General features: G+C 43.5%; 1 protein-coding gene across 1 annotated transcript in view; it reads left to right on the top strand.

The window, feature by feature from the left end:
• LOC126473841 (ATP-dependent translocase ABCB1-like) overlaps window positions 1–23,703 on the top strand; it is a 94,312-nt gene that overhangs the window by 8,879 nt on the left and 61,730 nt on the right. The window contains exons 4-8 of the mRNA XM_050101169.1: window positions 6,455–6,644; window positions 9,891–10,115; window positions 13,355–13,480; window positions 17,064–17,267; window positions 20,761–20,931. Of these exons, the coding sequence (XP_049957126.1) occupies window positions 6,455–6,644; window positions 9,891–10,115; window positions 13,355–13,480; window positions 17,064–17,267; window positions 20,761–20,931 (916 nt within the window). The remainder of the gene's footprint in view (window positions 1–6,454; window positions 6,645–9,890; window positions 10,116–13,354; window positions 13,481–17,063; window positions 17,268–20,760; window positions 20,932–23,703) is intronic.

Here is a 23,703-nt window from a genome sequence, read left to right as displayed (position 1 = left end):
TGAATGTGCTTGTTCGGTATGGTACAAGTCCAGTCATGCCAGGAACGTAGATGTGGCTCTAAATGAGTCTTGCCGGATTATCACGGGTTTGCTTAAGACCTACTCCTGTGGGCAAACTCCATTGCCTCGCTGGCATAGCTCCTCGTGAAATCAGACGTGAGGTAGCTGCGAGATATGAGAAAAGTAAGGCCGCAACGAAGGAAGCCCGTCCACTATATGGTCGTCAGCCCGCACATCGTAGGATGAAATCAAGAAAAAACTTCTTGACAACTACCGAGGCTCTCATCGAGAATCCACATACAGCAAAGATCTCTTGATGGCGGGAGAAATGTCGGTATTTGGGAGAATGGATGGCGCCAAAGGAAGAACTTCCCCCTGGACATTCGGAGAAGTGGTCAATATGGAGGTCTCTCAATAGATTACGATCAAACACAACGAGATGCAAGACCAATCTGCGGACTTGGGGTTTCTCTGTGGACTCAGTTCTTTGCCAGTGTGGCGTTGAGCAGACTAACAGCCATTTCCTTCAGTATTTCGCATTACCAGCCGCCTTCACCATGCAAGACCTTATGAGAGCTAAACCTAATGCACTTAAAGTGTCCAATTTTTGGTCTTCTTTTGTGTAAAATTATGTCAACACACACACACACACACACACGCACACACACACACACACACACACACACACACACACTTGACACGATAAATAAATAAGTTTGCAATAGCCTCTTATCATGGTTATTTCAAAAATAACTAAGTGCTCTGTAATGTTGCTTCCGTTGTTATTGTTGCGAAATCGCAAGAACATCTTCTGCCATCATTAGTGTAGTCAGTGAACCGGAAGGAAGCCGTGTAATCAGAAGCGGGAAAGAAGGAATGAAGACGAGAGTTTGAAGTTCCATAGACACAAATCAATTTCTAAATTTCTCAACTAACTTTCGGAGAATAAGGCGCTTCGAAAATGGCAAAGAATTCTAGAAATTAAAAGCTGTGTTTAGAATACTTTTCAGTTACTGGCGTGAATGTTATCATACTGGTATGGGCTTGTGGCCTGACCGCATGCAGTAAACATTGCAGCCGGGAAAAAACAGACTGACCGTACCTTCTCCCAACAAAAATTAGACGCGGTTCGTGAGTCCGTAGGCGGAGGCGGTATCCGCACGACATTGAGTAATGCAAGATAGACAGAGAGGGACCAAGGGAAAAAACAGAACAGGTTGTGAATGTGGGTGGAAACGACTGAAGGAAACATCGAGTCCTGCTCTTACAGGCGTTGTCGGTGGATCACCTGCTCTTACAGGTTCCTGTAACCACGATCCGCAAACCTGTGTTCATAAGGGCAGTACTAATTGAAATACTGGTAATATGACTGCACACTTGGTGTAAATTATGAAATCGTCAGACTGGGAGGCGGATGGGGGTGGGGGCGTTACTGCTGCTATAAATATTAAATCAACTGCATAGCACTTGTATTTCTCAAATTTTCGGACAAATATCTCTGAAATGCGGTATTCTGAATTTCAGCCTCTTGGAAATTATGCTGACGCGATGTTCTAAGCCCGACTATAAGGAACTTATTAATATCATATTAAGTATTTCATAGTAATCAAACAGTTTATGAAAACAGTTTATGACTTTTATCTTAAAATATTTTGTTGTTATTATTAAAACCCTAGACATGTGTGGCACATTAAAAGCATTGGGCTGGGGGGAGGGGAGACAGAGGCAGAAAAGAATGGTGTACCACCAGCCGAAACAGAACCTTGCATCGATGACGAGTTGTAGCCAGAAAACAAGCTCAGAGTGGGCAAGGACTGGGAGGAAACCGATATTTAAAAAAACTACCCTAGCTTTCTGTATGAGACACACTTTTTTTTACCACCACAAGCTGCAGTTGAATATAATCCTCCTCATGCGAGTAGTTTTGACATAGCGTCATCATCTGACAGACTCTACAACTCATTTCTGGTTGTGTGCTGGATGATGTCGTGCCGTACACCAGCATCACTTACTTCCACAGAGTAACATGTATTTGAGGTACATTAGTATATCGGACACGTCGTTTTTACCACTCTGAGTTTTAAAGCCTGACATGTGATGACACTATGTCGAATCTAGTGGCTGGTTCTGAGCACTATGGGACTTAACTTCTGAGGTCATCAGTCCCCTGGAACTTAGAACTACTTAAACCTAACTAACCTAAGGACATCACACACATCCATGCCCGAGGCAGGATTCGAACCTGCGACTGGAGCGGTCGCGCGGTTCCAGACTGTAGCGCCTAGAACCGCTCGGCCACTCGAATCTAGTCGCAACAGAATAAAGTATTTGGTCTTTTGTGCAACATATCGAGGTTGAGTAGAACAATTGAAAGATTTACACACACTTGCGTAAGACTTAATTGGTCTAGAGAAATGGCGTAAAACTTAAATTGGACTTCAGACGAGGATTTGAACCTCACTCCTCCCGAATGAGAATTTAGTGTGCAAACCAGTGCGCCGCTTCGCATGATGAAATCGTTGGCAGAGAAGGCGAGAGGAAGACTTCGATTTATATCGAAGATGCTAGACAAGTGCCGTGCAGCTTGCTAAGGAAACCACATGCCATTCACTAGTGACACCTGTTCTGTGATTGCCACATCCTTAGTGGTTCTTCACAGTCAGGCAAGCCGGTGACGCCAGATGAGCTCGGAGGTATGTTGTTGCGTTGTAGGTAATACGGAAATATAGTGCTTGCGCAAAATAACTTGGTCCCGATCAAAAACGCATTCTCGCACTCAGTGCTGGGTGAGCCCACACGTCTGTTCCAAAGGGGCTGCTGCCTCAGTTTGCTATCGCCTGTTGAGCTGTGAGTTTTATCGGTTATGAATAAAACATGCTCTGCCTATTTTGGTGTAGAGGGATGTACACATTGGCTGCTCCGTAATCTTTCTCAAACGATTTTAAACAAACTATTCGGCAAAAAATTAGATACACGCGCAACTCTTATCCTGCTTCGTCAGCTTCTCGATGAACGGTCTACCACCTCGTTAATGCACATAGTTATTGTGATATTTCAACATTAAATAAGCCATGCACAAAATTCGAATACTTTGCAATGAAAATAGAGCTTCCTAAGATACTGTGACAGTGCATTTAGTGCATGCTAGGTGGTAGACATCTGTGTATGACAGGTACCTATGATACTGAATTTTTATTTAAACATGAGATGAGATCTATATCACCAATCTCAAAAAAATGGATTGTATGTAGTGCGCTCACTGTCACTTGTGCATGAAAATGATATAGTGAAAGTAAAATATTTATAACATCCCTCACGTCTTCTAATTGGTCCGAGGTTTTGAAACGAGTTTTTGGGAAATTATGGGGAGTATTTTGCTATATAGTTAACATGCAAAACTTGCATCTCTACTGCGCTACTTACTTCCACAGAGTAACATGTATTTGAGGTACATTAAACGAAACATTTTTCAACGAAAAATACGTAATAATTTGTCTGATACTTGATGTCTCTCACGAGTAAGATTGTCCTAATTTGTGAAGTTCTGTAACCTGATTTTCTGGACGTGCGACTTTTCTTTTTGTCTTATAACATGTTCGGGGATATTGAAGTTCTTATTTAGGTAAACAACAGACAGAAGAAAGTGAACAGCATATGGACGAGGGAGGAAGTGTGAGTTTTAGTAAAGCTAATGTAGGGATTTAACGCGCGTCTATTTTCGTAAAAAAAAAAAAAAAATCTGTGTGGCTTGCGAGCCAAATAAAGCCGACAACTGCTGCTGGAGATCGCTGAGAGATCTAATCACGTTAACCATCTCGTCCCGTGTGCCAATGGCGTTGTTTTGTGTGGTTGGATGTCGCGTCCACGTCAACGTTGGCCCTCGTCCCGTGTGAGGACGCTTTAGCGATCTTGAGAATAACTTAAGAGAGAGATTAAGTTGTCTGCAGAGTTGTAGAGATGACCATTTCCCACCCCTCCCTCCACAATTTCCACACTGACTTAGACAAATAAAATAAAAGGGCCCCATGATGCGATCGACCACCGTGTCATCCTCATCAACATAGTGTTATTCGGATACGTTAAGGAGAGGCAGACGTTCGGCACACCGATCTCCCGGCCGTTTTCGGTTTTCCAATCCTTGGAGCCGCTACTTTTTATTCGAGTGACTCCTCAAGTGGCCTCACGAAGCTGACTGGAATTTCACCCGTGGCCTCTGCATTGCAGTCAGACGCGTTGACTACTCAGCTACTGAGGCAGACTGCGCAGTTGCTTCGACTGATATTTTGAAACTGTAGAAACACGTACAATTGAATCAAAATTTAACCGAATAGATATTTGGAGTGCTGCCTTTGACCAGACGGAACAAATGTTTGCCACCCAAGTAATATGCAAGAAATCATGCAGCTAACGATAACCCACTTGATTCGTTAGGCTGTTATATACAGGGAGGTCCATTGATAGTGACCGGGCTAAATATCTCACGAAATAAGCATCAAACGAAAAAACTACAAAGAACGAAACTCGTCTAGCTTGAAGGGAGAAACGAGATGGCGCTATGCTTGGCCCGCTAGATGGCGCTGCCATAGGTGAAACGGATATCAACCGCGGTTTTTAAAGTTGGAACCTCTATCTTTTTTGCATATTCGTGTAGTACGTAAAGAAATATGAATGTTTTAGTTGGACAACTTTTTTCGCTTTGTGATGGATGGCGCTGTAATAGTCACAAACTTATAAGTACGTGGTATTACGTAACATTCCGCCAGTGCGGACGGTATTTGCTTCGTGATACATTACCCGTGTTAAAATGGACCGTATACCAATTGCGGAAAAGGTCGATATCGTGTTGATGTATGACTATTGTGATCAAAATGCCCAACGGGCGTGTGCTACGTATGCTTCTCACTATTCTGGACGACATCATCCAAGTGTCCGGACCGTTCGCCGAATAGTTACGTTATTTAAGGAAACAGGAAGTGTTGAGTCACACGTGAAACGTCAACCACGACCTGCAACAAATGATGATGCTCAGGCAGGTGTTTTAGCTGCTGTCGCGGCTAATCCGCACATCAGCAGCAGACAAACTGCGCGAGAATTGGGAATCTCAAAAACGTCGTGTTGAGAATGCTATATCAACATCGATTGCACCCGTACCATATTTCTGTGCACCAGGAATTGCATGGCGACGACTTTGAATGTCGTGTACAGTTCTGCCACTGGGCACAAGAGAAATTACGGGACGATGACAGATTTTTTGCACGCGTTCTATTTAGCGACGAAGCGTCATTCACCAACAGCGGTAACGTAAACCGGCATAATATGCACTATTGTGTAACGGAAAATCCACGATGGCTGCGACAAGTGGAACATCAGCGACCTTGGCGGGTTAATGTATGGTACGGCAGTATGGGAGGAAGGATAATTGACCCCCATTTTATCGATGGCAGTCTAAATGATGCAATTTATGCTGATTTCCTACGTAATGTTCTACCGATGTTACTACAAGATGTTTCACTGCATGACAGAATGGCGATGTACTTCCAACATGATGGATGTCCGGCACATAGCTCGCGTGCGGTAGAAGCGGTATTGAATAGCATATTTCATGACAGGTGGATAGGACGTCGAAGCCGCAAGTTCACCGGATCTGACGTCCCCGGATTTCTTTCTGTGGGGAAAGTTGAAGGATATTTGCTATCGTGATCCACCGACAACGCTTGACAACCTTCGTCTTTGCATTGTCAATGCATGTGCAAACATTACGGAAGGCGAACTACTCGCTGTTGAGAGGAATGTCGTTACACGTTTCGCCAAATGCATTGAGGTTGACGGACATCATTTTGAGCATTTATTGCATTAATGTGGTATTTACAGGTAATGACGCTGTAACAGCATGCGTTCTCAGAAATGATAAGTTCACAAAAGGTACATGTATCACATTAGAACAACCGAAATAAAATGTTCAAACGTACCTACGTTCTGTATTTTAATTTAAAAAACCTACCTGATACCAACGGTTCGTCTAAAATTGTGAGCCATGTGTCTCAAAGCGAAAAAAGTGGTCCAACTAAAACATTCATATTTTTTTACGTACTATACGAAATGTGATAAAAATGGGGTTTCATATTTAAAAAAAAAACGCAGTTGATATCCGTTTGACCCGGCAGCGCTATCTAGCGGGCCAACCATAGCGCCATCTGGTTTCCCCCTTCGGGCTAGACAAGTTTCGTTCTTTGTAGTTTTTTCGTTTGACACTTATTTCGTGAGATATTTGGCCCGGTCACGATCAATGTACCACCCTGTATATATGGCACCCGTCGATATTCTGTGTGCAGCTAGTAAAGTACATTTTACTTAAATCATCAGGATACCTCGACTTTTCATGTACAAAACCTACCAGCTTTGAAACTGTTGAAAAAATGACGTCACATAAGAGCTTTTTAAATTCTTACAACAGGTACAAGAAGAACTTGGGTACTGCGAAAGACCTCAACGTCAAGCGAAGCTTCTTCAGTTCCATGATCTTCGCCTTCCTGTGGCTGTTCATATACTCCGGTTACGCCCTCGCTTTCTATTACGGTGTGGGTCTCATCATCAGAGACATGGATAAGGTGGACAAAGTGTACGACGCTTCGACTATGGTCACTGTGAGTATCCAGTTCTGCGTAGACATCTAGTACTCAGTCGAGTCTCCATCTAACAAAATGAAATTATTCAACTGTGACAATGCTGTATAAATACGAGTGAGAGCTAAAAAGTTTTTATGTGAAAACTCTTACAAGCTTTTAAAATAAAATGAACGTCATTGATATTCTACATCTTTATTCACTATGTATACATATTTATATCTCAACGTAGTCTCCCTGGCGACGAACGCTTGACCTGTTGGATTGTACCATCACTGTAGAATGTCTGACTTTGTCGACGGAGCCATCTCACCTCTGCTTGCACCGCTTCCTCACTATCGAAGTGAAGTTATCCTAGGCGTTCTTTTTTTTTTTCTTTATTGTGATTTCATGCCCCTGCCCCATATGGGCAGGGGAGGGCTGTCAGCAGCACAATCCGCCGCTCTTCAGCCGAGTGACATGACAACTAAAACAAGAATAAAATAATACATACATAAGGAGGTAAAAAAAGGGGAACATAAAACAGAGTAAGGGGAGAAAATGGAGGTAAAAATCACTGACATGTAGAAGTTCATTGGGGACAGTTAAAATAGTCACCAGAAAGTTTAAAAAACACAGTCTGCGATTCTTAAAACACAGAGAAGACACTGGATGCGCATGCACAGTTTAAAAGTTGGCCACAGTATTAAAAACACTCCGAAAACAACACACTTAAAACCCACTTGGAGCACACACGACGAAGAGTAAAACTACCAGGCGGGACCTGCCGAGGGAGAGGGCAGAGAGGATGGAAAAGGAGGGGAGAGCATGGGGCAGCTGGGGAAGTGGCGCGATGAAGAGAGGAGGGGCAACCGTGGGTGCACGAAGAGGCAGGAGAAACATGGGGCGGGAGAGGGAAAGGGAAGACAGGGCAGGAGGGAGCGCAGAGACACTGAAAGAAGGCACAAGAGATGGAAGGGGAGTAGGAGGGGAAATCCGCTCAGAAGGAGGGAGGGGGAGGAGAGGGAGCCCTGAGGAGGAGGCAGGAAGAGGGGGTTAGAGTTGGTAGGAAGGGTAGATGTCAGGGCGAAGCTCATCATCCGGGAGTGGTAGACGGTGGAAGTTGTGTTGGGAAAGGAGATGGAGGGTGTGGAGATGGAGAGAGGGAGGGACACAACGGTAAAGGCGCGGCAACTGGTTGGGAGTGGAGAGGAAGGGAGACACCAGGGGGTGAGGGGGATCAAGGCGGCGGACAATATATAGTGTGCGGATGTGTTCAAGGAAAAGGAGAAGGTGGGGGAAGGGGATGAGGTCATAGAGGATGCGCGTGGGGGACGGAAGGCGGATGCGGAAGGCGAGGCGGAGTGCATGGCGTTCGAGGATTTGGAGGGCTTTATAGAACCGGGGAGGGGCGGAAATCCAAGCGATGCTGGCATAACAAAGGATGGGGCGGATCATGGATTTGTAGATGTGAAGGATGGTGGAAGGATGCAGACCCCACGCCCGGCCGGACAGGAGTTTCAGGAGGCGGAGGCGGTTGTGAGCTTTGTTTTGGATGGTAAGGAGATGGGGAGTCCAGGTGAGGTGGCGGTCGAGTGTGAGGCCAAGGTATTTGAGGGTAGGAGTGAGGTGGATAGGACGGCCATAAATGGTGAGGTAGAAATCATGGAGGCGGAAGGAGCGGGTGGTGCGGCCTATGATGATCGCCTGGGTCTTGGAGGGAGGCGTTCTTTAACTTTTGGAAACATATGTAAATTGGATGGGGCCAAGCCGGGACTGACTGTATGGGAAAAGACCGATGACAGTGAACCCAACGCATCGGATAGTTGCAGAGGTCGTGATACGGTGCCCTATGTGTGGACGAACTCTAAGAATTCGAAACTCAATTACAATATACTACTTCTCACGCACCGACATAGATATTTTACACATCGCCGTGTTACACGCTACAATTCGGAGCCACCTAGCGGCAGAGGGCTGCAAATATGTACACGTGAAGAACGAAGATGTAGAATGTTAATGCGTTTGTTTTATTTGAAAAGCCCTCGTGTTACTCAGATATGATGAAGACACTAATGATAGACGATAAGATGATGCATAAAATACAATCTTACTTTAAAACGTGCTCACGCTGTTAAATGCTAACACAACTGTTACCATTTAGTACCTCCTTGGAAGGCATACTCGTATTCTGAATAAGCGATAGACATAATTACGAATACGTATACAACCGGGAATGCTCCTAAAGAAAAGGTGGGCTAAATCTCTCAAGACGTTACGAGAAATATCAGAGATATAGCGTCGGAGACATAAGAGAGCGTTCAGAGAAATCTCAGTTCGCGAAACTTACACTAAATAATTTCTTTTTACATGATTCAAACCGATACTGACTGAACAGCATGGTCCTCTGGTAGGAATTTGCGATGAATATGTTTCTTTTTATGAATGGTGATATTACTTTTCGTACAAGCATTTCGTTTGTATACTGTATAAGGCCTTCTTGAATCATCATTCCTGGACAGTCAATGAAAACAATGATTAAATTTGCGATCCGTACTATTCAGAACTCGGCACAGGCAGAGTTGGGCCGATCCTAAATTGAATGACGTGTGAAGATGGGCTCCTCTGTCCGTTTCTCTTTCTTCTTTTTATTTTCTTTTTTTGTCGAAAATGTAAGTATAACTTTCATTTGTCTAGATCGTAAGTTTATAAATTATTACCGGTTTCGAATGTGCTAGCATTCATCTGCTGATTATAAAATGTCATTACAGAATGTAACACGTCACATATTGTACTCTCAACCACTGAGTCATTAGTCATAAATATAATTTTTCACTGTGACACCATCGCATATTCTTCTACATTAAAGTACTGAGTCATAAATCATGACTTTTATGACTCAGTACTAACCTGTCGTGAAACAGTGTCTGTGAGAAAATGGTTTTTGGACAACGTACTTGAAACGGACTGGCCTGCGCAGAGTCCCGACCTCAAACCTTTGGGATAAGTTAGAACATCGTCTTTTCTCCAGACCTTGGCGTTCAACAACACCACCTTGTGTGGTTTCTGCTCTAGAAAATGAATCGGCTGCCATTCCTCTAAAGACATTCAGCTACCTCATTAAAAGTCTTCCAGCAGAGTTAAAGCCGACATAAAAGCGAAAGGCGGACGCACCTCACGTTAATGTTCGCTAATAGGAGTCCGGATACTTTTGATCAGATGCTGTATAAGTAAAAAAAGTCTGCTAAGTGCCAAAGTCATTACCTGTTCTTTTGCCTCCTGTTGCAGGTTTTCATGGGTATCATGTCAGCGTCCATGATGTTCGGACTGGCGTCGCCGTATATCGAAGTGTTCTCGATATCCAGAGGAGCCGCGGCCAAGGTGTACGCTGTCATCAGCCGCGAATCTCAGATCGACAGCATGTCCGAGGAAGGCGACCGGATGGACCAGGTGGTCGGCTCCATCACCTTCAAGGACGTCAAGTTCGAGTATCCTAGCCGCAAAGGAGTAAAGGTCTGTCTAGCAACAATTATCAACTGGTTCAGCTCTGTGGCTTCTATCGTTACAAACCGTATTCTTTTGTGACATGAGTGGAATCAGAATGACTGATAATTACCATCTGCCAACTTCGAACTCTCCCTGTCCGCTTTCGTTCGTGGTTTACAGCATTTAGTACCAGCATCATAAATAGAATCCTAGGTGCAACGTTTCTGAACTCCTCCTGTAGGATGACTTTCAGTTTATTCTAGATGCAACGGCGTCCACAGAGGAGACAGATTTTTTTGAAGGACAATGATCTGTCACAGTGACTGTCGTAACTGACATTTAAAGCCATTATTGCCTGAAATATGTACCAGATGTAACATAGTTAAGACGCAAATATAAAACAACCGTTAGTTGTTTTTGTCGACAGTATAAAGGATAAAATAAAACAAAACAAAACAAAAGAGAACTTACTTGGTATGACCCATCAAATGGGCATATTTGAGTTACCGTCAAAACTTATTTTGGTCATACATCATACACTGTTAAAATGCAGTTGGGTGGGCTGTTGTGCAATAAAATAAAAGCAGAATTAAAAACGTTCTATATATAGTACGGGACAAAATCACGTAATGAAATATTTTACTGCTATAGGGGAATACAAAATAAACAACATGCACCAAGCGTTTCATGGAAAGCTGTGACATAAGGTATCACTTGGAAATACTGGACATTTACGACACCTCCAGGGCAGCTGAGCAGAGATAAAGCTGAGCGACCAAATATGTTGTATGTACCATACAAACTTAAGTAATCATCGTTCAACTATGAAAGTAGCATAGTGCATGAATAGGTGGCACGGGGGTAAGGATTCCTCTTTCATATTTTAGTTCTAACAGTGCTGTATCTGGTACGTTTGGTTGAGAAACGAGGGGGTTGAGAAGGGAGATAGACAGGGCTGTAGCCTTTCCCCAGTGTTATTAAATCTCTAGAGTGAACAAGCAGCAAAAGAAGTCAAACGAAAATTTGAAGCAGGAATTTAAGTTCACAGAGAAGAAATAAAAACTTTGAGGTTTGCCGATGATATAATTCTGAGAGAGGTAACAAAGGGCTTGGAAATGCTGATGAACACAATGGATAGTGTTTTGAAAGAAGGCTATAAGATAATCATTAACAAAAGCAAAACAATAGTAATGGAATGTTATCGAATTAAATCAGGCGAGGCTGAGGGAGTGTAATTTAGGAAATGAGACACTACAAGTAATAGATGAGTTCTGCAATTTCGGGAATTAAAACGAGCAATGGTAATAAAAGCGTTTCTGAAGAAGAGAAATTTATTGATATGTAATATAAATTAAGTGTATCTGGAATGTAGTCTTGTACGGAAGTGTAATGGGAACGATAAGCAGTTCAGAAAACAAGAATAAAAACTTTGGAAATGTGGCGCTACAAAGAAGCTGAAGATTAGGTGAGTAAATCGCATAACTAATGAGGTACTGCACGGAATTGCAGAGAGAAGAAATAACTTTGACTCAAAATAGGGATCGGTTGAAAGGGTGTGTGTGTTGGAGGGGGGGTAAAAACAACAGAGGGGGATCAAGAGACGGGTAGAACTAGCAGGTTCAGAAACCTAAGGGTTGCAGTAGTCATTCGGAGATGAGGAGGCTTGCACAAGATAGAGTAGCATGGAGAGCTGGGACCAAAGCAATCTTCCGACTGAAGACCACAACAACAATAGATATCAGGTATGGATCTCAGACACTTGTAAACAGTTACACAGCTGAAAGTGTGCAAAATTGAAAAAGTCAAAAGGCTGTTCTAATCTAGTTTACAACAGGCATTGCAGCAGAGTACTGTCATTCTGTTTAATTTTCAACGATGAGTCTAACCTATAATTCTTCCTCTCTCTCAGGTATTTTACACACGAGTGGACGTAGTACCAAGGCATGCGCGGAAAACACACATGACTGAATAAATTACAAGCGTAGACTCAGAAAAAGTTTTTGACAGTATTAACTAGAAGACAGTCTGAATGTAGCAAACATAATATACAGACAGCAAGAAGTTATCTACAAATCGTGCTTATACCAAAAACAGACTGCATTTGTAACAGTTGAAAGACATGTTGCGGAGACAGTAATTAAGGAGAGAGTAAGCTAAGATTATAGCCTATATTCAAGTTGTACATTCAGCAGTCAGTAAAGATAATTGAGGAAGTATTTGATAAGGAAATTGTAGTTCAGGAAGAAGAATTGACATTCTAATGCTGTTGGAAACGACAAAATTGGGTTTGAGATAAGAAAGCGACAGAAGAGATTTGCTATTTGAGATGCATAATAACTTACGACAGCGGAACTAAAGAAGGTATAAATGAGGACTGGCAATGGCAAGAAAACGTTTTATGAAAAAAATTAATATCAAATTAAAAAAAAAATTAAAGCAATCTTGTCTTTTCTGAAAGTAATTGTTCGGAGTGTAGTTTTATGTAGAAGTGAAACATAAACGATAAACAATACCGGCAAAAAAAGAATAGAAACTTTTGAAGAGTGGTGCTATAGAAAACTGTTGAAGGTTAATGGCTCTGAGCACTATGGGACTTAACATCTATGCTCATCAGTCTCCTAGAACTTAGAACTACTTAAACCTAACTAACCTAAGGACATCACACAACACCCAGTCATCACGAGGTGTTGAAGGTTAGATAGATAGATCGAAGATGTTCTTCAACGAATTGGAGAGAAAAGAGCTTTATGGCACAATTTGAGGAAAAGGACGGGTAAGTTTATAGGACACATCCAGAGGCATCAACGAATAGTTGATATGGTAATAGAGTGGGTAAAAGCGTTGAGGAAAATGGTAAGCAGGTTAAAATAAATTAAGGCTGCAATAGCTGTACACAGATGAAGAGAGTCACAAAATAGACCAGCGTGGAGAGCTGCATCCAACCAGACTGCTGATCGGTAACACCGACACCACCACCACCAACAACAGCAACAACAGTAACGGCAAGTTCACACTGCATGTGGTGTGTCTGTTGTTTACGCTCCAATATTATTTCCTTGTTTATTCCAATATGACACGTATCATCATGCGTACACGTACACACGATAGTATACATCCTAGTAGGTCAGTCTGTATATGCTCTTTTTCCTAAGCTTCAGCACCTGAGTAAAGGATCACTATTTTTTTTAAACTTAATCGCTACTTAAAATAGTCTGTATTTGTTCTACTGCTGCTTGATACTGACATCATTTTTAACAATGTTTCAGGTGTTGAAAGGTCTGAATTTATCGATCAAAGGTGGTGAAACTGTAGCCATAGTGGGAAGTTCCGGCTGTGGAAAATCGACATGTATCCAGCTCATACAAAGATTTTACGACCCTTTGGAGGGCGAGGTGAGTTACAGGTCTCATGCTTGAAGCCATCTACACTAAGTGTTAGAAATATTAGAAAGTTTCTGATTGGATATTTTCATAGCAAGCGCGGGAGTATGTGATCCATGTTTAATTATTTGGTGCAAGGTAACGTAAGCAGATATCCTATCATAATCGATTGCATTTAATTTATCAGATGTCGAATATTACACTTCTGGTCATTCTGTGGGGCAGAAACCACAATGTACCTTATATCAGCAGTAGTTGTATTTTGGACACTATATTGCTTTGTGACGGTTATTCTTAAGAAAACTTACGAATGCGCAAGCAATCCGGAGAGATTGTGTATTGTAGCGGTGTTACAGCGAGGAACTAGATTGTCTCACGTAGTTTATCACATCTGATGCAAGCCAGGTATAGAGCTTAGACTGGTGGATGTGTAACTACACAGTCCGTCCATAAAATTCCAAGACTGGTCTTATCCCTGGCGTATAAGCGACGTCTATGGTGGCGGCTTGAACTAACAGCTGTGAGAAACAGATGTGCATTCGACTCGTCTGTTGTGAGCAACAGGTGTTACGTAGCGGACGTGTGACTGTAGTGTCAATGTTATTGTGTCACAAATCGCATAGGAACAACATCTCCAAATCAAGTGTTCACGACATTCTGCAGAATATGCCGAAGAAGTGAAAAGTGTGTGTAGTGTTTGCTTTGCACACCTTAACTCTCTAATAAATAAAACGATGCGCTGACGTCTGCCGAGACTTAATTGAAAAAATCGGCGTCGGTAACGAGGCTTGCTGTAATTAATACAAACCTAACACAAAACGACAATGTGCAGAAATTGACAGGGGAGATCAATACTTCTACGACAATGCCGATATTCAAGCCAATATGACGCGAAGTTGCAGAACATCCCAATAAAGGATTTCTCTGCCACTTTCACGTCGATATACGAACTTTCTGTGCGTTGTACTGAAGTGGGTACAGAGTACCTGAAGTATTAAAGCCACCATCTCAACGTTTCTCTATTTTATTCTAATCCAGTCTCCAAATTTTTTGGACTGGCGGTTATGTTGTCGATTAGAATATTGTTCCCTTATCTTATGTGGACGTACACAGGAATTTGGTCTCCTGTATAAGGTTGGTAGCAGACTAATTGAAGACGATTATTATGCCTATGGGAACTTTGCTGCTTCATCATAACAAGTGTTACCCACAGAATTCTGAAAGTAGTCGAAGCCCTCACATGGAAGTTATTGCATCAAAAACCGAAAAAAAGTACGACTCCTTTCCCTCTATGAATTCGCTGTTCTTGCTTACAAGTTGCACTCATATTGTCAAAGATTGACCCTGTTAGTTTTATGTCACGTACGGAAATGCCCCTTGTAATATAAAATCCTCTGAACTGTCGGTATGAGTCATTCTTCAAATATCGAAAGCTGGAAATATATACTGCTCTCAAAAACTTAAGGATGAGATATATAAACATAACATGTTAACAACTCGGTGGAAGTGAATGAAAATGCGGGAACATGTTGCCAGAGGTCTCCCAGTTTGGCACACAAAGCTAGCCGTCACAACGCATGAGATCAGCGTTACTATAGCGCCAAATAGAGATGGAAACACTACATGAGGCAGCTGAAGGAACGGAAAACTGCACTGTGCCGAACAGCGAGCATTTACGGTGCACGCTCCCCGAAGGAGATGTGATGGTCGACCATGCTCAACTATAGCAGCAGATGACCGCAACGTTTTGCAATAGGCGTGAAGGGACCTACGTCAAACAGCGGATGCTGTTGCAGCTAGACTTGACAGGACTGCAAGGCACTCAGTCTGACGTTCCACAGTGTCACAGCGACTGCGCGGGGTGGTCTTTCTTCCCGACACTCGCTCATTTGCGACGCCGTTTGCGATGGTGCTAAGAGCATCGTGACTAGACCAACGAGAAGTGTGATCATGTGCTCTTCTCGGATGAGAACCGGTTCATTCTGAGTAGTGATTCTGGACGAGAGGCTGGAACACGTAATGTATCCAGAAACGTTGTCGCACGTGCTTTTTCTGATGGTCCAGGCGTCATGATGCAGAAAGGCATAATGTTGCATGGGCCCACTGTCCTCAAAACCTATGATCAGGATTTACTCTCAGGTCAACGTCACTGTGACACTGTACCCTGCCCTATGAGCGTCTTTTCAAGGGTGCATTCGGGACTGAGTTATTTGTTATGGATGACGATGCGCAGTCGCATCGAACAGCACAGATGGAGGAGCTCCTCGAACGAGAGGGTCTTCGGCCAGTGAACTAGCCTGTCTATTCCGCCGACTTAAAACCCATAAAGCTTGTTTGGGATGCGTTGGGGACGTATTAGAGCACGTCAGTTTTTATACCGGGTGATCAAAAAGTCAGTATAAATTTGAAAACTTAATAAACCACGGAATAATGTAGATAGAGAAGAAATGGAGACTGTAGAGGGTTCGTCTATGCACGGGGAAGTCAGCGCTCGTGCAGTCGCACCGGCATTCCATACACTACTGTTTGCTTGGCACTTAGGCGTACCCTCCGATGCTATCCGTACAGAATCCATTGGCATCATGAACTGTTACCTGGCGATTTAGTGAAGCGGAGGACATTTGCGGTGTGGGCGTTTCAAAAGATGGCGGAAGATGATTGGTTGAGTAACGTGTTGTGGGCCGACAAAGCTCATTTCACGCTCCGAGGGTCTGTCAATACCCACAACTGCAGAATTTGGGCTACCAACAATCCTAGGACTGTCGTTGAAACTCCATTGTATGACGAGGAAGTCACGGTATGGGTTGGATTTACCACATCTACCGATATCGGACCTTTTTTTCTTCGAGGAAATGTGTGATTCTGGTTTTGTAATTGCCACCGTGACGGGTGAGAGGTACGCCGATATGTTACAGAACCGCATCATCCCCAGCCTGGCTGATAAACACCTGCTGGAATGTGCGATGTTTATGCAGGATGGCGCTACACCCCATATTGCTAGACGCGTGAAAGATCTCTTGCGCACGTCGGTTGGTGATGATCGTGCGCTCAGCTGCCACTTTCGTCATGCTTGGCCTCCCAGGTCCCCAGACCTGAGTACGTGCGATTATTGGCTTTGGGGTTACCTGAAGTCGCAAGTGTATCGTGGTCGACCGACATCTCTAGGGATGCTGACAGACAACATCCGACGCTAATGCCTCACCATAACTCCGGACATGCTTTACAGTGCTGTTCACAACACTTTTCCTCGACTACAGCTGTCGTTGAGGAATGATGGTGGACATATTGAGCATTTCCTGTAAAGAACATCATCTTTGGTTTGTCTAACTTTGTTATGCTAATTATTGCTATTCTCATCAGATGAAGCGCCATCTGTCGGACATTTTTTGAACTTTTGTATTTTTTTGGTTCTAATAAAACCCCATGTCATTCCAAGCATGTGATTTATTCAGTTTTCAAATTTATACTGACTTTTTTATCACCCGGTATTTTACCTCCAGTGACACTAAACACCGCAGACGCAGTTGATTTTACTCATCTTCTAGTAAGTTTTAGTTAACAAATAAGAGACACATTTCAGCGTTTTGCCTTCCAGGTGCAACTTGATGGCCACGACATCAGGAATCTGAACGTGGGCTGGCTGCGCTCGCAGATCGGCGTGGTCGGGCAGGAGCCGGTGCTCTTCCAGACCACCATAACGGAGAACATCCGCTACGGACGGGACGGCTGTTCCATGGAAGACATCGCGGAGGCCGCTAAGATGGCCAACGCACACGGCTTTATCTCCAAGCTACCACTGGTATGGACCGCTACATCTTCATAGGGCTGAAGAATTTAGGCTTAAGCAATGGTGTTGTGTGAGTAATTGTATAGGGTGTCCAGCGAAGGAGTCCCTGATCTCAAAAATCAAATATAACTAAGATCGATAGAAATGTGAAACAAACGGTATGTTTGTTGTGAAAACAGAAAGAATTTTATGCAGAAGTTAAAAAATAGTTTCGAAATAGTTCAAAAAGCTGCTAACAGATAGCGCTCTAATCGCAGTATGTTGTGCCTATAAATAGTGCGCCGCAGCTTAGAGCAATCAGTTCCACTGTTAACACGTGGAAGGACGTTAGCTTTCCAAAGGAAGACGTTAAAATTAAGTATATCATCGAACAAAGTGTTTTTTTCCGGTACTGGAATACCAGAGGTTAGAACACAGTACTACGGTAATAAGGCGCAGTTTTCTAACACGATTTAACGTTCCAAAAAGATCAGATGCACAAACTGTTCGCAAGCTCTTCGCCAAATTCCAACGAACAGGCAGCTTGGCTGATGATCTAGCGGGGAATATTGGCCCCATGGAAACTGTAGTTACTCCTAAAAATGTCGGCACGACATCTGGAACTATTCAGCAAGAAGAATTGCAGCAGAAACTGGTTTGAAGCGTTCCAGCACGCAGAAAAGACCGGAACAGACCCTACACATGTTTCCTTTAAAAATCTAAAGACACCAGGTCATACCTGTACTAACTGCGCGACTGAGTTTTGACTTTGCGAGCGAGATTCTCACAATAGTTGATAATGAAGGATTTGATGCTGGTTGCATCTCGTGCACGTATGAAGCACACTTCCACATGAATGAAGTCGTGAATAAACAAAATTGGCGATTTTGGGATTCCGAAAACACCCTGTGAAGCGAAACCATGTATTCTCCCCAAAGTTGCTGTTTGGGCTGCGGCGTGCAGCAGACGCATTATTGGACACTTTTTCATGCGAGAAACGATCACTGGTGAACGTTACGTTGCAGTTTTGGAACAATTGTCGCCATATAGCTAGTGTTGGAGGATCGACCAGGCACCGAGCGGTTCATGCAAGATGGGGCCAGACCAAATCTCACCGAATAGGTGTTTCGCTTTCTTGATGAATACTTCGGGAATAGATTCACTGCGTTGCATTTACTGGTGATTACAAGGAGATTTTGGCCTCCATCTTCGCCCGATCTGACTCCTTTTGACTGTTTCTTGTGGAGCACATAAAAAGACACTCTCTATCGGGACCATCTCACCTGAATCAATTTCCGTTGAAACACTACAAGATGTGATGGCAAGTTTCGTAGTTCGTTTGCGCCACTTCCGTTCTGTGAGTGATGGACATTCTATAAAGATAGTGATGTGATGCACACTGTTACTTTAAAGAGTTGCACAGAGTGCAGCACCATCTGTTATTAGATTTTCGAACTATTTCGAAACTTCTGTGTATCACAATAAGCATATCATTTTTTGCACTCGTCTATCGATCTTCGTTTTACAGATATTTAATTTTGAAATTATGGACTCTTTAGCTAGACTTCCTGTAAGTGTTTTGACAAGAGTGTAACTCGCTTTTAAATCTCTCTACACTCATACACTTCTGGTTATCCTGTAGGGGGGGGGGGGGGGAGTTTGTGTTGTAATTCACACGTGAAATAGTGGTCTTTTGGATGCTGTATTGCTGTACGTCGGTCATTCTTAAGAAAACTGACGAATACCGAAGCAGTCGCAAGATGTTGTGCGTCGTAGGGATGTTAACGAAGGACTTGTTCCACTTAATTTATCGTAACTGAAGCAAACCGTGTAACTTTGCACATTGCAGTATAGTAATTTAATTATGATTTATTTGTTTTTTAACCCATTTACCTTTGTTTCTGTGAAAATAATTTTACAGCAGTACTACAAGCAGTCGCCAAAACGTACGTTGTAAGACACAGAGCTACGAACAAATGTAAAAATACTGTGATGTGACTGCCATAGCTGGGAGAACAGCTCAGTATAGAGTCGTTGTGCCACTGTGCCATTATACTGAATGGAAGCATGCATGAGGTGCACACAGCTAACTCTTCACCAGTAAACATATATGCATTTCTGTGTAACGCTGTTAATGTACAACTAGCACTGCCAGAAGAAGAAAGCTGAGACAGAACGAGTAAGTTTCTGAAAACAAAGTTGAGGGCGAGGAGTAAAGTGGGCCGTACCATTGTCAACAGCAAGTAGCTTGAGTGAATAGAACACGTTTGTTTCCAAACAAGACATACAGTACATTCCGACGACATTTGCACTGTTGTGCAGATAGCCGGCCAAGGTGGCCGAGCGGTTCTAGGCGCTACAGTCTGGAACCGTGCGACCGCTACGGTGCAGGTTCGAATCCTGCCTCGGGCATGGATGTGTGTGATGTTCTTAGGTTAGTTAGGTTTAAGTAGTTCTAAGTTCTAGGGGACTGATGACCTTGGAAGTTAAGTCCCATAGTGCTCAGAGCCATTTTTTTTTTTTTTTTTTTTTTTTTTTGCTGTGCAGATATTTTTGGGACAAGACAGATACAATGGTGAACGGATGTAAGAAATCAACCAAACTGTAGTTACTCTGTAATTAGCTGTCGGAGACCAGTCTTATGTCAAAATACTCCGAACAACCTACGAAATTTTGTTGGACTTTGGTTTAGGTCCAAATTAATGTGGGCACTTCATAACGACGATCTCATCAACTCCCACTCTCCTCTTCTTTATTCGCATATGGAGCGCTAGAAGAAAGACTATCAGTGGGACACTATGTAATCCCGAAGGGTACCTGCTGTCTCAAATATCAGTCAGTCTTGTCTGGTAACTAGGAGTAAATACCACGACAGCTACACACACACACACACACACACACACACACACACACACACAAAGGTGTGCTGCTGCTTCATGTTAAGTGCTGCTGCTTCATGGTAAGCACGTGTCCTCATCGCAAATGTACCGCAGAAGTAACGCCAACGCAAGTGGGATATACTGGAGTCCCCACCCCATAGCCCTGATGTCTCCCATGCGGTTTACACGCTTTCGTTACCTTGAGCAAGGCCTTGAAGGATCGACGATTTCTGTTGGACCGGGATGTGCAGCAGGCAGTTTCGGACTTGTTCACGTAGCAGGACACAGTGTTACACCAGACGGGTATCTTCCACCTCATGCGTCGGTGGGATCATTGCCTCAGTGCTCACGGCGGTTTTGCTTGACTGGTATACCGATTCTGGACCTTAACGCCATCGAACGGAAACTTTTTGATCACCCCTACCACGACTAGTGACTATGAAAAATTAGCCTGCTTAGGGGGGACAACACTAAGAGTGATGCCTTTACTCATCAGCCAGCTTTAACGAAATAGCTGACGGGTGTCGATGGGGAAACCCATGGAGGCCGTGCCCTAAAGTTCCAGACTTCCACAGGTGCGTATACCATGCGGAGATGAACAGTGGAAACGTGTTAGTGTCTGACTGTGGAACAAATGTATTTTGCAGGGCTACGACACAATGGTAGGTGAGCGTGGGGCCCAGCTGTCGGGCGGCCAGAAGCAGCGCATCGCCATTGCCAGGGCGCTGGTGCGCCGCCCCAAGATCCTGCTGCTGGACGAGGCCACCTCCGCACTGGACACCAGCAGCGAGGCTAAAGTGCAGGCCGCAATAGACAGGGTGAGTGGCGTCCACTTCTTGCTCAAAACTCAATCCACAGAACCAGTATCCCAGTAATGCTCTGAATCCTACTTGTCGGTGTGAGCTGCAGTGTGTAGAGGACTTAACAAGGACAGTGTTCGCGATTGATGATTTTCTGTGTATGTGTCTAAAACTTCATTCACGGCCAAAAGTGGAGAAACGGGATTCTAAACGAAATGACAAATTTCAGGAACTCAGATTTCATCACCAAGTTAAATTCAGTACAGGTACAATATAAAATACAGTACGCCGGCGTGAAAAGTAAGGACGACAATAACTTCCGTATAATGTTTCACTGCCATGTAACACAGCTCGTTGAAACTGGGACCATACGTAGCAACAACTGCTACATTATTGCACAGGAGGCAAAAGAAAGAAATACACAACGAGGCGAACAGAAATGAAATTTTTATTCATAGACAATTGTTACACTTAAGTCGCTCCGATTCATGATGGTTTTCTGAACATTACGAAGGATGGCACATGGTTCTTAATAGGATGTGTGATCACCACAGACGGCCTGCATAATCTGCTGCGTCGTCCCGTGCTGGCCACAAGGTTGATAAGGAGTTCTCGTGGTGGGGCGTTCCTTTCCTCCATCAGCGCAGGTGACAACTGTTGGATAGTCATTGGTGCATGTGGACATACTGAAGTGCGCCTCCGCAATGCATCCAACACATGCTCGATGGGATTTAAGGCGGGAGAACCATCAGACCATTTGCCGAATATCCCTCTCGTTCCAGAAGCTCCTCCAGTTGCGCTTTTGGATGCGGCTGCAAATTGTCATTCATAAAATAAAGTCATGGTCGAATACACCCCTAAAAACACGCACGTAGGGAAGGGCTACAGTGACGCAAGAGCGTTGACAGTTGAGTGTGTCGTGTTCGATGGTCTGGAGTTATACGAGGGTACGTCTAGCACTGTCGAACATGATCGTTTTCGTGGTGTAGCTGTTATGGTGTAGGGAGGCATATAGATCGCATGCGCGTTCAGACCTCCAAACTCTTGAAGACGTTGTACTCACAAGTCAAAATTATTGACACTGTACTTCTTCCTCATGCGTACCTCCTCAGGGATGCATTCTGCCCTGACTTCATTTTTATGGATGACAGTGCGCGACCGCATCGAACAGCGCAGGTTGATGAAAGGATATTTGGCGAATGGGCTGCCCAGCCCGTTCTCCGGACTTGAGTCCCATTGAACTCATGTGGGATGTGTTGGGGAAAAGTACTGCATCATGTCGACATGCCAGCAGTTGTCAACCGTTCTTGTGGAGGAACGGAGCGCCTATCACAAGAACTTACCAACGTTTTGGCCAGCACGGGAGCACTTTGCAGAGCATGCAGTGCCGTCCGTGGTGTCGCGCACCATGTTAAGAACAATGTCCTGCATTTTTAATGGCCGGGAAACCAACACAAATAGGTGTGCCTTCACTGTGACAATTTTCTTTGAATAGGTAGTCATTTCTGTTCATCTCATTGACTATCTCTTTCAGTTACCTTCTGTACTGTCCGCCCCTGGTAGCTGAATGGTCAGCGCGACAGAATGTCAATCCTAAGGGCCCGGGTTCGATTCCCGGCTGGGTCGGACATATTCTCTGCTCAGGGATTGGGTGTTGTGTTGTCCTAGTCATCATCATTTCATCCCCATCGACACGCAAGTCTCCGAAGTGGCGACAAATCGAAAGTCTTGCACCCGGCGAACGGTCTACCCAACGGGAGGCCCAAGTCACACGACATTTACATTTACCTTCTGTACTACACTGTAGTAGTTTTTTCTATATATGGTCCAAGTTCTACCGAGCTATGCTGACGCACCATCCAAAAGATACTTTCATCCAAAAGTTTTGCACAGCAGTGTACTCGAATGTGGATTCCAGTAGTAATATCTTTTCCAATTTTTTAAAATAGTTTTTCTACTGTCATTTTTAAAGTCCCTCCTATTGTAGTATATTTCATCAACTAATGTCATAGATGCGATAGCAAGATGGCAGAAGACAATGCAAGTGACTGATCGGCACATCGTTAGTTAAATCGAAGCAAGCGTTGTTTTGACTGCCGTCTTGTCTCTGCTACACAATGGATTTGATTGTGATGTGTTCTAAGTGTCCACTGCACGTTTATGGACAGTGATTAACAAGATCCATGAAGCTGTGGCATTCAAGGCACCTGAACACACAACAAGAAGACAGCAGTTCAGTTATTAATTAATGCCATTTATGTGTACAGCTGACTAGCGAAAGAAGTGAATATTGCCTCATTAGGTTTTTCTTTCTTTCTCTGCAGAATGGTCACATCATATGGTAAAACTTTACAGAACAACTTTAATATCTATTTGTATTTTTGTAAAATGTTTTTGTGTTGCCATTGTAACCAGAAGATGAGGTTTGTACTTCAAAACATGTTGCTTCATTAAATAATGTAAGTAAGTCAACAAATTTCCACACTCGTAGCCGTCTTTAAAAAGCTTATCATATATTTGAAACAGTCATGGTCGATTTAGTCAACACAGATTTAAACATTTGTAACATTTCATCATATGATAAGGCAACTCTCAAGATATGTGTTTCGGATGGCGTCGGTAAATCACAATAGGCGAATACTGAATATGTTATCCATCTCTAGACCGCGGTACCGATGTCGAGTTAAAACTAGCATTGCCTCATTTTTAGGGTTCATACCTCACTCGATAAAAAAAGAACGCTTGTAGGGTCACTGTCTGGCCATCTCTTAAGATGCCTTTTTCTGAGGA

The sequence above is a fragment of the Schistocerca serialis genome, chromosome 4, assembly GCF_023864345.2.
Source record: "Schistocerca serialis cubense isolate TAMUIC-IGC-003099 chromosome 4, iqSchSeri2.2, whole genome shotgun sequence".
Classification (NCBI taxonomy): Eukaryota; Metazoa; Arthropoda; class Insecta; order Orthoptera; family Acrididae; genus Schistocerca; species Schistocerca serialis.
This window is presented reverse-complemented; position numbering and strand designations above follow the sequence as displayed.